Below are 16,874 nucleotides of genomic sequence, written 5' to 3'. Positions count from 1 at the left end.
CATGTACAGAGCATCAGATTGGGGAAGAGCAGTGCGGTTTCAGAAGTGGTAGAGGATGTGTGGATCAGGTGTTTGCTTTGAAGAATGTATGTGAGAAATACTTAGAAAAGCAAATGGATTTGTATGTAGCATTTATGGATCTGGAGAAGGCATATGATAGAGTTGATAGAGATGCTCTGTGGAAGGTATTAAGAATATATATATATATATATATATATATAAATATATATATATATTTTTATTTTATTTATATTTTATTATATATATATATATATATATATATATATATATATATATATATATATATATATATATATATATATATATATATAAGTCAATTGGGAGGTAAGTTTGAATGGAGAAAAACTGGAGGAAGTAAAGTGTTTTAGATATATGGGAGTGGATCTGGCAGTGGATGGAACCATGGAAGCGGAAGTGAATCATAGGGTGGGGGAGGGGGCAAAAATCCTGGGAGCCTTGAAGAATGTGTGGAAGTCGAGAATATTATCTCGGAAAGCAAAAATGGGTATGTTTGAAGGAATAGTGGTTCCAACAATGTTGTATGGTTGCGAGGCGTGGGCTATGGATAGAGTTGTGTGCAGGAGGGTGGATGTGCTGGAAATGAGATGTTTGAGGACAATATGTGGTGTGAGGTGGTTTGATCGAGTAAATAATGTAAGGGTAAGAGAGATGTGTGGAAATAAAAAGAGCGTGGTTGAGAGAGCAGAAGAGGGTGTTTTGAAATGGTTTGGGCACATGGAGAGAATGAGTGAGGAAAGATTGACCAAGAGGATATATGTGTCGGAGGTGGAGGGAACGAGAAGTGGGAGACCAAATTGGAGGTGGAAAGATGGAGTGAAAAAGATTTTGAGTGATCAGGGCCTGAACATGCATGAGGGTGAAAGGCGGGCAAGGAATAGAGTGAATTGGATCGATGTGGTATACCAGGGTCGACGTGCTGTCAATGGATTGAATCAGGGAATGTGAAGTGTCTGGGGTAAACCATGGAAAGTTGTGTGGGGCCTGGATGTGAAAAGGGAGCTGTGGTTTCGGGCATTATTGCTTGACAGCTAGAGACTGAGTGTGAACAAATGGAGCCTTTGTTGCCTATTCCTAGCGCTACCTTGCACACATGAGGGGGGGAGGGGGATGGTATTCCATGTGTGGCGAGGTGGCGATGGGAATGAATAAAGGCAGACAGTGTGAATTGTGTGCATGTGTATACATGTATGTGTCTGTGTGTGTATATATATGTGTACATTGAGATGTATGGGTATGTATATTTGCATGTGTGGACATGTATGTATATACATGTGTATGGAAGTGGGTTGGGCCATTTCTTTCGTCTGTTTCCTTGCGCTACCTCGCAACCGCGGGAGACAGCGACAAAGCAAAATATAAATAAATAAAATATATATATATATATATATATATATATATATATATATATATATATATATATTTTTTTTTACTATTCGCCATTTCCCGCATTAGCGAGGTAGCGTTAAGAACAGAGGACCGGGCCTTTGAGGGAATATCCTCACCTGGCCCCCTTCTCTATTCCTTCTTTTGGAAAATTAAGAAAAAAATGAGAGGGGAGGATTTCCAGCCCCCCGCTCCCTTCCCTTTTAGTACCTTTTCTTATACTTTGTTGCTGTCTCCAGCGTTTGTGAGGTAGCGCAAGGAAACTGACGATAGAATGGCCCAACCCACCCGCATACACATGTATATACATACACATCCACACATGCACAAATACATACCTGTACATCTCAACATATACATAATTATACACACACACAGACATATACATATATACATATGTACATAATTCATACTGTCTGCCCTTATTCATTCCTACTGCCACTGCATGTATGCGAGGTAATGCTAGGAAAAGGCAACAAAGGCCACATTCGTTCACATTCAGTCTCTAGCTGTCATGTAATAATGCACCGAAACCACAGCTCCCTTTCCACATCCAGGCCCAACAGAACTTTCCATGGTCTACCCCGGATGCTTCACATGCCCTGGTTCAATCCAATGACAGCACGTCGACCCAGGTATACCACATTGTTCCAATATACTCTATTCCTTGAACGCCTTTCACCCTCCTGCATGTTCAAGCCCCAATCACTCAAAATCTTTTTCACTGCATCTTTCCACCTCCAATTTGGTCTCCCACTTCTCCTCATTCCCTCCACCTCTGACACATATATCCTCTTTGTCAATCTTTCCTCTCTCATTCTCTCCATGTGACCAAACCATTTCAAAACACCCCCTTCTGCTCTCTCAACCACACTCTTTTTACCACCACACATATCTCTTACCCTTTCATTACTTACTCGATCAAACCACCTCACACCACACATTGTCCTCAAACATCTCATTTCCAGCACATCCACCCTCCTGCGCACAACTCTATCTATAGCCCTCACCTCGCAACCATATATCATTGTTGGAACCACTATTCCTTCAAACATACCCATTTTTGCTTTCCAAGATAACATTCTCGACTTCCACACATTCTTCAACACTCCCAGAACTTTCGCCCCCTCCCCCACCCTATAATTCATTTCCGCTTCCATGGTTCTATCCACTGCCAAATCCACTCCCAGATATCTAAAACACTTCACTTCCTCCAGTTTTTCTCCATTCAAACTTACCTCCCAATTGACTTGTCCCTCAACCCTACTGTACCTAATAACCTTACTCTTGTTCACATTTACTCTCAGCTTTCTTCTTTCACACACTTTACCAGACTCAGTCACCAGCTTCTGCAGTTTCTCACATGAATCAGCCACCAGCGCTGTATCATCAGCGAACAACAACTGACTCACTTCCCAAGCTCTCTCATCCACAACAGACTGCATACTTGCCCCTGTTTCCAAAACTCTTGCATTCACCTCTCTAACAACCCCATCCATAAACAAATTAAACAACCATGGAGACATCACGCACCCATGCTGCAAACCGACATTCACTGAGAGCCAATCACTTTCCTATCTTCCTACTCGTCCACATGCCTTACATCCTTAGTGATGAAGTAAAAAGGGGATGGAGTAAGTATCTTGAAGGACTGCTGATTGAGTTCAATTATACGGTGACCAGATTTAGGATGTTTTCGTCGGGGTCAAATGTGAAATGAAAGAGTCAAGGAGAGTGGTTTGGTAAAGAATGGAGAAGTGATGTATGCCTTGTATTGATGGTTGGTTAGTAAGGATTTTCAATGTATGTATGGATCATGCCTGAAGATTGGCAGAATGAATGTGCAGTACCAATGTATAAAGGCTAGGGTGATAAAAGTGGTGACTGAGAGAGTGATGGCATGCACAGAACATCAGACTGGGGAGGACTCATATGGTTTCATGAATGGTATAGGATGTGTGGATCAGGTGTTTGCTTTAAATAAAAGAATGTGTGCGAGAAATATCAAGAGAAACAGAGAGATGTGTATATGGCATTTGTGGATCAGGAGAAGGCTTATGATAAGGTTGAGAGAGATGCCTTGTGGAAGGTGCTAAGAATATATAGAGAGTGGAAGGAAAGCTGACAGCAGCAGGGAGAAGTTTTTTCAGAGATGTAAAGCTTGTGTATGCATAGGAAGAAAGGAGCATTAGTGTTGCCAAGTGAAGATCACCATGGCCGATTAATTTGTTTATGGATGGGGTGGTGAGAAAGGTAAATGCAAGAGTCTTGGAGAGAGGAGTAAGCATGCAATCTGTTGGGGATGTGGGGGCCCAGGGAGCAAGCCAGCTGTTTGCTGATGACTCAGCACTATTGGCAGATTAGAATGAAAAACTGCAAAAGTTGGAGACTGAGTTTGGAAATATGCACTAAAGGAGGAAGTTGAGAGTAAATGTGAATAAAAGTAAGGTTATCAGATTTAGCAAGGTAGAGGAATAGGTTGATTTGGGTGTGAGTTTGAATAGAGAAAAACTGGAGGAAGAAGCGTTTTAGATATCTGGGGGTGGTCATCATAGTATATGGAACCATGGAAGCAGAAGGGAGTCATGTGGGAGGTGAGCAGTTGAAGGTTCTATGAGCAGTGAAGGATTTGACGAAAGAGAGGTTGTTATGTGGGAGGGCAAAAATGGGTATATTTGAAGGTACAGTCTATCTATCTATCTATATCTCTGATGCCTGTTCCCTCTGGGAACTCTCTCAAGGGATAGGCCCCGGCAAAAGAGTCTCCATTACTGGTGAAACTCCAGTGCCACTTCTTAGCTTTTACTGCCTCACCCTTAACAGGCCACTAGCAGAGGGCAACTCTAGTGCAGTGTTTCCACAGGCTCTTATGTACTGTTCATAATGACACAATGTGTCTACCATATGTTGCTGCCTAATCCTCTAACCCTTTACTTCTACCTAATGCTCCTGCCTAGCATTCCTACTCCTACTTCTACCTAGTGCTTCTACTTAATGCTCCTACCTACTACTTCTATCTAATGCTCCTGCCATTCTGCCAAAATACAGGGCTAGCGCATAGCACTCACTACAAGGAAAATGAGATGAGAAGTTGCCTAGTGTTATGTGTGACACAGAGATTGCATGTTTGTGGACAGAATGCCAGCAGTCGGAGTGTGCATGAGACAGAAAGAAAAGACAGCTACCAGGGTCAGAGGAATGCAACTTGACAAACACTGAAGTGCTGGCTCACTATGCAGGCATCACTAACCCTACCAATACCCAGATGAGTAGTACAGTAATATACTTTCCTGGTTTGTGGCAACTACAAACAACTACTTACCATATAGTAGTCACAACAATAATATAACATAAGGTATTGGAAATGTTTGAGGACAATATGTATTGTGAGGTGGTTTGATAAGTAATTAAAGGGTAAGAGAGGGAGGGGTGGTATTAAAAAGAGTGTCATTTAGAGAGTTAAAGAGGGTTTGCAGAAATGTTCTGGAAATCTGGAGAGAATGAGTGAGGAGAGGTTGACAGATGATTAACATGTCAGAAGTGGAGGGAACGAGGAGCTGGGCGAGACCAAACTGGAAATGGAAGGAGGGAGTGAAAAAGACCTTGAGTGATAAGGGCCTGAACATGCAGGAGGGTAAAAGGCATGTACTGGAAAGAATAAATTGGAATGATGTGGTAAAGGAGGGTTAACATGCTGTCAATGGACTGTAATGGCCGAGGGAAACCACGGAAAGGTCCGAGAGGTCTGGTTATGGATAGGGAGCTCTGGTTTTGGTGAATTACATATGACAATGAGAGAGTGGATAAGGACAAATGCAGTCATTGTTTGTCTGTTCCTGGTGCTACCTCACTAATATAAATATACCAGTGAGGTTTCACTAAACCACTCCATGGCAACATTCACAGAGGAAATGGCTTTGCTCGTGACCTGGCAGGTGCAGGAGAGGCAGGGGGTGACCAGCTTGGTGTGGCCATGCAGGATGAGGTCCCCATGGTAATGGCAGTGGTGGCACACAGGGCAGCATTCCCCAGGGGGTACTGCAGGGTTGTGACACGGGGGGTTTGCACACTCCAATGTATAGCACTGCTTCTCACCCTGGGGAAGGAGGGGTACACATTATGGTTTGATAGGTTCAGCAGGGCACTAGTGCAAGGAAGGAGCAAAAGATGAAAACTTCACCCTCAGGGAATAAGTTAGAATATATCACTAATACTCAGATGCAATAACTTGATTATGACTGAAAAATTTTGATACCCACTGGAAAGGTTAAATGCCCACTAAAGACAACAAGAAGGCTTCACATGTTGACAACTGATCATAGGGTGGGTTCAGATGCTCACTAGTGACCACAGGTAGAGTTCAGATGCCATCTAGTGACCACCGGCAGGGTTCAAGTCCCCACTAGTGACCACAGGTAGGGTTGATTCTCTTCAGTAACCACTGATAGAGTTCAGATCCCCACTTGTGACCACCACAAATATAGTTCGGATTCCTACTAATGACCAAAAATAGGTTTCAGATCCCTACTAGTGACTACAGGTTGTGTTCAGATCCCCACTAGTGCCCATAGATATGGTTCAGACCCCTATTAATGACCACAGATATAGTTCAGATGCTCATTACTTATCACAGGAAGGGAACACATGCCTCAACTGACACGAAAGGCTTGGACATCTATCTTTTTATGTAAACATGTCTGCATGACCTTATGATCATGTGAAACAGGCAGGTGTCAGGTGATCATAAAAATAAACGTGGCTGTATATTCCTGGTAATATCATAGAGTACAATAAAAATGCCAAATAATTTAGTATGAATTCATATTGAACACAACAAAAAGTTAACCAGTGATTAAAATCATACAGTAAAAAGGAAGAAAATAATCTATATGAAGTATATACATATATATCTATCTTTTTTTTTCTTTCAAGCTATTCGCCATTTCCCGCGTTAGCGAGGTAGCGTTAAGAACAGAGGACTGGGTCTTTGAGGGAATATCCTCACCTGGCCCCCTTCTCTGTTTCTTCTTTTGGAAAATTAAAAAAAAATGAAAGGGGAGGATTTCCAGCCCCCTGCTCACTCCCCTTTTAGTCGCCTTCTACGACATGCAGGGAATATGTGGGAAGTATTCTTTCTCCCCTATCCCCAGGGATGACATATAATTTTTTTTTTTTTTTTTGCTTTGTCGCTGTCTCCCGCGTTTGCGAGGTAGCGCAAGGAAACAGATAAAAGAAATGGCCCAACCCCCCCCCCCATACACATGTATATACATACGTCCACACACGCAAATATACATACCTACACAGCTTTCCATGGTTTACCCCAGACGCTTCACATGCCCTGATTCAATCCACTGACAGCACGTCAACCCCGGTATACCACATCGATCCAATTCACTCTATTCCTTGCCCTCCTTTCACCCTCCTGCATGTTCAGGCCCCGATCACACAAAATCTTTTTCACTCCATCTTTCCACCTCCAATTTGGTCTCCCACTTCTCCTCGTTCCCTCCACCTCCGACACATATATCCTCTTGGTCAATCTTTCCTCACGCATTCTCTCCATGTGCCCAAACCATTTCAAAACACCCTCTTCTGCTCTCTCAACCACGCTCTTTTTATTTCCACACATCTCTCTTACCCTTACATTAATTACTCGATCAAACCACCTTACACCACATATTGTCCTCAAACATCTCATTTCCAGCACATCCACCCTCCTGTGCACAACTCTATCCATAGTCCACGCCTCGCAACCATACAACATTGTTGGAACCACTATTCCTTCAAACATACCCATTTTTGCTTTCCGAGTTATAATGTTCTCGACTTCCACACATTCTTCAAGGCTCCCAGGATTTTCGCCCCCTCCCCCACCCAATGATCCACTTCCACTTCCATGGTTCCATCTGCTGCCAGATCCACTCCCAGATATCTAAAACACTTTACTTCCTCCAGTTTTTCTCCATTCAAGCTTACCTCCCAATTGACTTGACCCTCAGCCCTACTGTACCTAATAACCTTGCTCTTATTCACATTTACCCTTAACTTTCTTCTTTCACACACTTTACCAAACTCAGTCACCAGCTTCTGCAGTTTTTCACATGAATCAGCCACCAGCACTAGTATCATCAGTGAACAACAACTGACTCACTTCCCAAGCTATCTCATCCACAACAGACTTCACACTTGCCCCTCTTTCCAAAACTCTTGCATTCACCTCCCTAACAACCCCATCCATAAACAAATTAAACAACCATGGAGACATCACACACCCCTGCCGCAAACCTACATTCACTGAGAACCAATCATTTTCCTCTCTTCCTACACGTACACATGCCTTACATCCTCGATAAAAACTTTTCACTGCTTCTAACAACTTGCCTCCCACACCATATATTCTTAATACCTTCCACAGAGCATCTTTATCAACTCTATGATATGCCTTCTCCAGATCCATAAATGCTACATACAAATCCATTTGCTTTTCTAAGTATTTCTCACATACATTCTTCAAAGCAAACACCTGATCCACACATCCTCTACCACTTCTGAAACCACACTGCTCTTCCCCAATCTGATGCTCTGTACATGCCTTCACCCTCTCAATCAATACCCTCCCATATAATTTACCAGGAATACTCAACAAACTTATACCTCTGTAATTTGAGCACTCACTCTTATCCCCTTTGCCTTTGTACAATGGCACTATGCACGCATTCCGCCAATCCTCAGGCACCTCACCATGAGTCATACATACATTAAATAACCTTACCAACCAGTCAATAATACAGTCACCCCCTTTTTTATTAAATTCCACTGCAATACCATCCAAACCTGCTGCCTTGCCGGCTTTCATCTTCCGCAAAGCTTTCACTACCTCTTCTCTGTTTACCAAATCATTTTCCCTAACCCTCTCACTTTGCACACCAACTCGACCAAAACACCCTATATCTGCCACTCTATCATCAAACACATTCAACAAACCTTCAAAATACTCACTCCATCTCCTTCTCACATCACCACTACTTGTTATCACCTCCCCATTTGCGCCCTTCACTGAAGTTCCCATTTGCTCCCTTGTCTTATGCACTTTATTTACCTCCTTCCAGAACATCTTTTTATTCTCCCTAAAATTTAATGATACTCTCTCACCCCAACTCTCATTTGCCCTCTTTTTCACCTCTTGCACCTTTCTCTTGACCTCCTGTCTCTTTCTTTTATACATCTCCCACTCAATTGCATTTTTTCCCTGCAAAAATCGTCCAAATGCCTCTCTCTTATCCCCAGGAATATATATATATATATATATATATATATATATATATATATATATATATATATATATATATATATATATATATATGGGGCCCACTGAAAGTTGATGGGGAGAGATGGGTGATTATTGGTGCATATGCACCTGGGCATGAGAAGAAAGATCATGAGAGGCAAGTGTTTTGGGAGCAGCTGAATGAATGTGTTAGTGGTTTTGATGCACGAGACCGGGTTATAGTGATGGGTGATTTGAATGCAAAGGTGAGTAATGTGGCAGTTGAGGGAATAATTGGTATACATGAGGTGTTCAGTGTTGTAAATGGAAATGGTGAAGAGCTTGTAGATTTATGTGCTGAAAAAGGACTGGTGATTGGGAATACCTGGTTTAAAAAGCGAGATATACATAAGTATACGTATGTAAGTAGGAGAGATGGCCAGAGAGCATTATTGGATTACGTGTTAATTGACAGGCGCGCGAAAGAGAGACTTTTGGATGTTAATGTGCTGAGAGGCGGAACTGGAGGGATGTCTGATCATTATCTTGTGGAGGCTAAGGTGAAGATTTGTATGGGTTTTCAGAAAAGAAGAGTGAATGTTGGGGTGAAGAGGGTGGTGAGAGTAAGTGAGCTTGGGAAGGAGACTTGTGTGAGGAAGTACCAGGAGAGACTGAGTACAGAATGGAAAAAGGTGAGAACAATGGAAGTACGGGGGAGTGGGGGAGGAATGGGATGTATTTAGGGAAGCTGTGATGGATTGCGCAAAAGATGCTTGTGGCATGAGAAGAGTGGGAGGTGGGTTGATTAGAAAGGGTAGTGAGTGGTGGGATGAAGAAGTAAGATTATTTGTGAAAGATATATTTTTTTTTTTTTTTTGCTTTGTCGCTGTCTCCCGCGTTTGTGAGGTAGCGCAAGGAAACAGACGAAAGAAATGGCCCAACCCACCCCCATACACATGTATATACATACGTCCACACACACAAATATACATACCTACACAGCTTTCCATGGTTTACCCCAGACGCTTCACATTCCTTGATTCAATCCACTGACAGCACGTCAACCCCGGTATACCACATCGATCCAATTCACTCTATTCCTTGCCCTCCTTTCACCCTCTTGCATGTTCAGGTCCCGATCACACAAAATCTTTTTCCCTCCATCTTTCCACCTCCAATTTGGTCTCCCTCTTCTCCTCGTTCCCTCCACCTCCGACACATATATCCTCTTGGTCAATCTTTCCTCACTCATTCTCTCCATGTGCCCAAACCATTTCAAAACACCCTCTTCTGCTCTCTCAACCACGCTCTTTTTATTTCCACACATCTCTATTACCCTTACGTTACTTACTCGATCAAACCACCTCACACCACACATTGTCCTCAAACATCTCATTTCCAGCACATCCATCCTCCTGCGCACAACTCTATCCATAGCCCATGCCTCGCAACCATACAACATTGTTGGAACCACTATTCCTTCAAACATACCCATTTTTGCTTTCCGAGATAATGTTCTCGACTTCCACACATTCTTCAAGGCTCCCAGAATTTTCGCCCCCTCCCCCACCCTATGATCCACTTCCACTTCCATGGTTCCATCCGCTGCCAGATCCACTCCCAGATATCTAAAACACTTTACTTCCTCCAGTTTTTCTCCATTCAAACTCACCTCCCAATTGACTGATATATTGAAAGATATATATATATATATATATATATATATATATATATATATATTATCCCTGGGGATAGGGGATTAAGAATACTTCCCACGTATTCCCTGCATGTCGTAGAAGGTGACTAAAAGGGGAGGGAGCGGGGGGGGCTGGAAATCCTCCCCTCTCATATTTTTTCTTTTTTTTTTCCAAAAGAAGGAACAGAGGGGGCCAGGTGAGGATATTCCAAAAAAGGCCCAGTCCTCTGTTCTTAACGCTACCTCGCTAACACGGGAAATGGCGAATAGTTTAAAAGAAAAAAAAAATATATGTATATTTGGACGATTTTTGCAGGGAAAAAATGCAAGTGAGTGGGAGATGTATAAAAGAACGAGACAGGAGGTCAAGAGAAAGGTGCAAGAGGTGAAAAAAAGGGCAAATGAGAGTTGGGGTGAGAGAGTATCATTAAATTTTAGGGAGAATAAAAAGATGTTCTGGAAGGAGGTAAATAAAGTGCGTAAGACAAGGGAGCAAATGGCAACTTCAGTGAAGGGCGCAAATGGGGAGGTGATAACAAGTAGTGGTGATGTGAGAAGGAGATGGAGTGAGTATTTTGAAGGTTTGTTGAATGTGTTTGATGATAGAGTGGCAGATATAGGGTGTTTTGGTCGAGGTGGTGTGCAAAGTGAGAGGGTTAGGGAAAATGATTTGGTAAACAGAGAAGAGGTAGTGAAAGCTTTGTGGAAGATGAAAGCCGGCAAGGCAGCAGGTTTGGATGGTATTGCAGTGGAATTTATTAAAAAAGGGGGTGACTGTATTGTTGACTGGTTGGTAAGGTTATTTAATGTATGTATGACTCATGGTGAGGTGCCTGAGGATTGGCGGAATGCGTGCATAGTGCCATTGTACAAAGGCAAAGGGGATAAGAGTGAGTGCTCAAATTACAGAGCATTTAACTTTCTAAAATGGGAAACAGAAGAAGGAGTCGCGCGGGGAGTGCTCATCCTCCTCGAAGGCTCAGAGTGGGGTGCCTAAATGTGTGTGGATGTAACCAAGATGTGAAAAAAGGAGAGATAGGTAGTATGTTTGAGGAAAGGAACCTGGATGTTTTGGCTCTGAGTGAAACGAAGCTCAAGGGTAAAGGGGAAGAGTGGTTTGGGAATGTCTGGGGAGTAAAGTCAGGGGTTAGTGTGAGGACAAGAGCAAGGGAAGGAGTAGCAATACTCCTGAAACAGGAGTTGTGGGAGTATGTGATAGAGTGTAAGAAAGTAAATTCTCGATTATTATGGGTAAAACTGAAAGTTGATGGAGAGAGGTGGGTGATTATTGGTGCATATGCACCTGGGCATGAGAAGAAAGATCAAGAGAGGCAAGTGTTTTGGGAGCAGCTGAATGAGTGTGTTAGTGGTTTTGATGCACGAGACCGGGTTATAGTGATGGGTGATTTGAATGCAAAGGTGAGTAATGTGGCAGTTGAGGGAATAACTGGTATACATGGGGTGTTCAGTGTTGTAAATGGAAATGGTGAAGAGCTTGTAGATTTATGTGCTGAAAAAGGACTGATGATTGGGAATACCTGGTTTAAAAAGCGAGATATACATAAGTATACTTATGTAAGTAGGAGAGATGGCCAGAGAGCGTTATTGGATTACGTGTTAATTGACAGGCGTGCGAAAGAGAGACTTTTGGATGTTAATGTGCTGAGAGGTGCAACTGGAGGGATGTCTGACCATTATCTTGTGGAGGCTAAGGTGAAGATCTGTATGGGTTTTCAGAAAAGAAGAGTGAATGTTGGGGTGAAGAGGGTGGTGAGAGTAAGTGAGCTTGAGAAGGAGACCTGTGTGAGGAAGTACCAGGAGAGACTGAGTACAGAATGGAAAAAGGTGAGAACAATGGAAGCAAGGGGAGTGGGGGAGGAATGGGATGTATTTAGGGAATCAGTGATGGACTGCGCAAAAGATGCTTGTGGCATGAGAAGAGTGGGAGGTGGGTTGATTAGAAAGGGTAGTGAGTGGTGGGATGAAGAAGTAAGAGTATTAGTGAAAGAGAAGAGAGAGGCATTTGGACGATTTTTGCAGGGAAAAAATGCAATTGAGTGGGAGATGTATAAAAGAAAGAGACAGGAGGTCAAGAGAAAGGTGCAAGAGGTGAAAAAAAGGGCAAATGAGAGTTGGGGTGAGAGTATCATTAAATTTTAGGGAGAATAAAAAGATGTTCTGGAAGGAGGTAAATAAAGTGCGTAAGACAAGGGAGCAAATGGGAACTTCAGTGAAGGGCGCAAATGGGGAGGTGATAACAAGTAGTGGTGATGTGAGAAGGAGATGGAGTGAGTATTTTGAAGGTTTGTTGAATGTGTTTGATGATAGAGTGTCAGATATAGGGTGTTTTGGTCAAGGTGGTGTGCAAAGTGAGAGGGTTAGGGAAAATGATTTGGTAAACAGAGAAGAGGTAGTGAAAGCTTTGTGGAAGATGAAAGCCGGCAAGGCAGCAGGTTTGGATGGTATTGCAGTGGAATTTATTAAAAAAGGGGGTGACTGTATTGTTGACTGGTTGGTAAGGTTATTTAATGTATGTATGACTCATGGTGAGGTGCCTGAGGATTGGCGGAATGCGTGCATAGTGCCATTGTACAAAGGCAAAGGGGATAAGAGTGAGTGCTCAAATTACAGAGGTATAAGTTTGTTGAGTATTCCTGGTAAATTATATGGGAGGGTATTGATTGAGAGGGTGAAGGCATGTACAGAGCATCAGACTGGGGAAGAGCAGTGTGGTTTCAGAAGTGGTAGAGGATGTGTGGATCAGGTGTTTGCTTTGAAGAATGTATGTGAGAAATACTTAGAAAAGCAAATGGATTTGTATGTAGCATTTATGGATCTGGAGAAGGCATATGATAGAGTTGATAGAGATGCTCTGTGGAAGGTATTAAGAATATATGGTGTGGGAGGAAAGTTGTTAGAAGCAGTGAAAAGTTTTTATCGAGGATGTAAGGCATGTGTACGTGTAGGAAGAGAGGAAAGTGATTGGTTCTCAGTGAATGTAGGTTTGCGGCAGGGGTGTGTGATGTCTCCATGGTTGTTTAATTTGTTTATGGATGGGGTTGTTAGGGAGGTAAATGCAAGAGTTTTGGAAAGAGGGGCAAGTATGAAGTCTGTTGGGGATGAGAGAGCTTGGGAAGTGAGTCAGTTGTTGTTCGCTGATGATACAGCGCTGGTGGCTGATTCATGTGAGAAACTGCAGAAGCTGGTGACTGAGTTTGGTAAAGTGTGTGGAAGAAGAAAGTTAAGAGTAAATGTGAATAAGAGCAAGGTTATTAGGTACAGTAGGGTTGAGGGTCAAGTCAATTGGGAGGTGAGTTTGAATGGAGAAAAACTGGAGGAAGTGAAGTGTTTTAGATATCTGGGAGTGGATCTGGCAGCGGATGGAACCATGGAAGCGGAAGTGGATCATAGGGTGGGGGAGGGGGCGAAAATTCTGGGGGCCTTGAAGAATGTGTGGAAGTCGAGAACATTATCTCGGAAAGCAAAAATGGGTATGTTTGAAGGAATAGTGGTTCCAACAATGTTGTATGGTTGCGAGGCGTGGGCTATGGATAGAGTTGTGCGCAGGAGGATGGATGTGCTGGAAATGAGATGTTTGAGGACAATGTGTGGTGTGAGGTGGTTTGATCGAGTGAGTAACGTAAGGGTAAGAGAGATGTGTGGAAATAAAAAGAGTGTGGTTGAGAGAGCAGAAGAGGGTGTTTTGAAGTGGTTTGGGCACATGGAGAGAATGAGTGAGGAAAGATTGACCAAGAGGATATATGTGTTGGAGGTGGAGGGAACGAGGAGAAGAGGGAGACCAAATTGGAGGTGGAAAGATGGAGTGAAAAAGATTTTGTGTGATCGGGGCCTGAACATGCAGGAGGGTGAAAGGAGGGCAAGGAATAGAGTGAATTGGAGCGATGTGGTATACCGGGGTTGACGTGCTGTCAGTGGATTGAATCAAGGCATGTGAAGCGTCTGGGGTAAACCATGGAAAGCTGTGTAGGTATGTATATTTGCGTGTGTGGACGTATGTATATACATGTGTATGGGGGGGGGGGGTTGGGCCATTTCTTTCGTCTGTTTCCTTGCGCTACCTCGCAAACGCGGGAGACAGCGACAAAGTATAAAAAAAAAAAAAAAAGTTTGTTGAGTATTCCTGGTAAATTATATGGGAGGGTATTGATTGAAAGGGTGAAGGCATGTACAGAGCATCAGATTGGGGAAGAGCAGTGTGGTTTCAGAAGTGGTAGAGGATGTGTGGATCAGGTGTTTGCTTTGAAGAATGTATGTGAGAAATACATAGAAAAGCAAATGGATTTGTATGTAGCATTTATGGATCTGGAGAAGGCATATGATAGAGTTGATAGAGATGCTCTGTGGAAGGTATTAAGAATATATGGTGTGGGAGGCAAGTTGTTAGAAGCAGTGAAAAGTTTTTATCGAGGATGTAAGGCATGTGTACGGGTAGGAAGAGAGGAAAGTGATTGGTTCTCAGTGAATGTAGGTTTGCGGCAGGGGTGTGTGATGTCTCCATGGTTGTTTAATTTGTTTATGGATGGGGTTGTTAGGGAGGTAAATGCAAGAGTTTTGGAAAGAGGGGCAAGTATGAAGTCTGTTGGGGATGAGAGAGCTTGGGAAGTGAGTCAGTTGTTGTTCGCTGATGATACAGCGCTGGTGGCTGATTCATGTGAGAAACTGCAGAAGCTGGTGACTGAGTTTGGTAAAGTGTGTGGAAGAAGAAAGTTAAGAGTAAATGTGAATAAGAGCAAGGTTATTAGGTACAGTAGGGTTGAGGGTCAAGTCAATTGGGAGGTGAGTTTGAATGGAGAAAAACTGGAGGAAGTGAAGTGTTTTAGATATCTGGGAGTGGATCTGGCAGAGGATGGAACCATGGAAGCGGAAGTGGATCATAGGGTGGGGGAGGGGGCGAAAATTCTGGGGGCCTTGAAGAATGTGTGGAAGTCGAGAACATTATCTCGGAAAGCAAAAATGGGTATGTTTGAAGGAATAGTGGTTCCAACAATGTTGTATGGTTGCGAGGCGTGGGCTATGGATAGAGTTGTGCGCAGGAGGATGGATGTGCTGGAAATGAGATGTTTGAGGACAATGTGTGGTGTGAGGTGGTTTGATCGAGTGAGTAACGTAAGGGTAAGAGAGATGTGTGGAAATAAAAAGAGCGTGGTTGAGAGAGCAGAAGAGGGTGTTTTGAAGTGGTTTGGGCACATGGAGAGAATGAGTGAGGAAAGATTGACCAAGAGGATATATGTGTTGGAGGTGGAGGGAACGAGGAGAAGAGGGAGACCAAATTGGAGGTGGAAAGATGGAGTGAAAAAGATTTTGTGTGATCGGGGCCTGAACATGCAGGAGGGTGAAAGGAGGGCAAGGAATAGAGTGAATTGGAGCGATGTGGTATACCGGGGTTGACGTGCTGTCAGTGGATTGAATCAAGGCATGTGAAGCGTCTGGGGTAAACCATGGAAAGCTGTGTAGGTATGTATATTTGCGTGTGTGGACGTATGTATATACATGTGTATGGGGGGGGGGTTGGGCCATTTCTTGCGTCTGTTTCCTTGCGCTACCTCACAAACGCGGGAGACAGCGACAAAGTATAATAAAAAAAAAAATAATATACATATATATATATATATATATATATATATATATATATATATATATATATATATATATATATTTTTATACTATTCGCCATTTCCCGTGTTAGTGAAGTAGCATTAAGAACACAGGACTGAGCCCTTGAGGGAACATCCTCACTTGGCCCCCTTCTCTGTTCCTTCTTTTGGAAAATCAAAAACAAGAGGGGAGGATTTCCAGCCCCCCCGCTCCCTTCCCTTTTAGTTGCCTTCTATGACACGCAGGGAATACGTGAGAAGTATTCTTTCTCCCTTATCCCCAGGGATATATATGTATATATATAGGGGGCCAGATGAGGATATTCCCTCAAAGGCCCAGTCCTCTGTTCTTAACGCTACCTCGCTAACGCGGGAAATGGCGAATAGTATGAAAGAGATATATATATATATATATATATATATATATATATATATATATATATATATATATATATATATAAATAAATAAATAAACAAGGGAGACAGCGACAAAGCAAAAAAAAAATATATATATATATATATATATATATATATATATGTTTTTTTTTTTTTTTTTTTTTTTTTTTTTTTTTTTTTTTTTAATTTGTCGCTGTCTCCCGCGTTTGCGAGGTAGCGCAAGGAAACAGACGAAAGAAATGGCCCAACCCCCCCCCCCATACACATGTACATACACACGTCCACACACGCAAATATACATACCTACACAGCTTTCCATGGTTTACCCCAGACGCTTCACATGCCCTGATTCAATCCACTGACAGCACGTCAACCCCTGTATACCACATGGCTCCAATTCACTCTATTCCTTGCCCTCCTTTCACCCTCCTGCATGTTCAGGCCCCGATCACACAAAATCTTTTTCACTCCA

The 16,874-nt window shown here is 42.8% G+C and overlaps 1 protein-coding gene across 1 annotated transcript in view; it reads right to left on the bottom strand.

Annotated features, from left to right (window-relative positions):
• LOC139750303 (uncharacterized) overlaps nucleotides 1-16,874 on the bottom strand; it is a 189,323-nt gene that overhangs the window by 133,390 nt on the left and 39,059 nt on the right. Inside the window, exon 9 of the mRNA XM_071664927.1 lies at nucleotides 5,354-5,521. Within this exon, the coding sequence (XP_071521028.1) occupies nucleotides 5,354-5,521 (168 nt within the window). The remainder of the gene's footprint in view (nucleotides 1-5,353; nucleotides 5,522-16,874) is intronic.

This window comes from Panulirus ornatus, chromosome 9, assembly GCF_036320965.1.
Source record: "Panulirus ornatus isolate Po-2019 chromosome 9, ASM3632096v1, whole genome shotgun sequence".
Taxonomy (NCBI): domain Eukaryota; kingdom Metazoa; phylum Arthropoda; class Malacostraca; order Decapoda; family Palinuridae; genus Panulirus; species Panulirus ornatus.
This window is presented reverse-complemented; position numbering and strand designations above follow the sequence as displayed.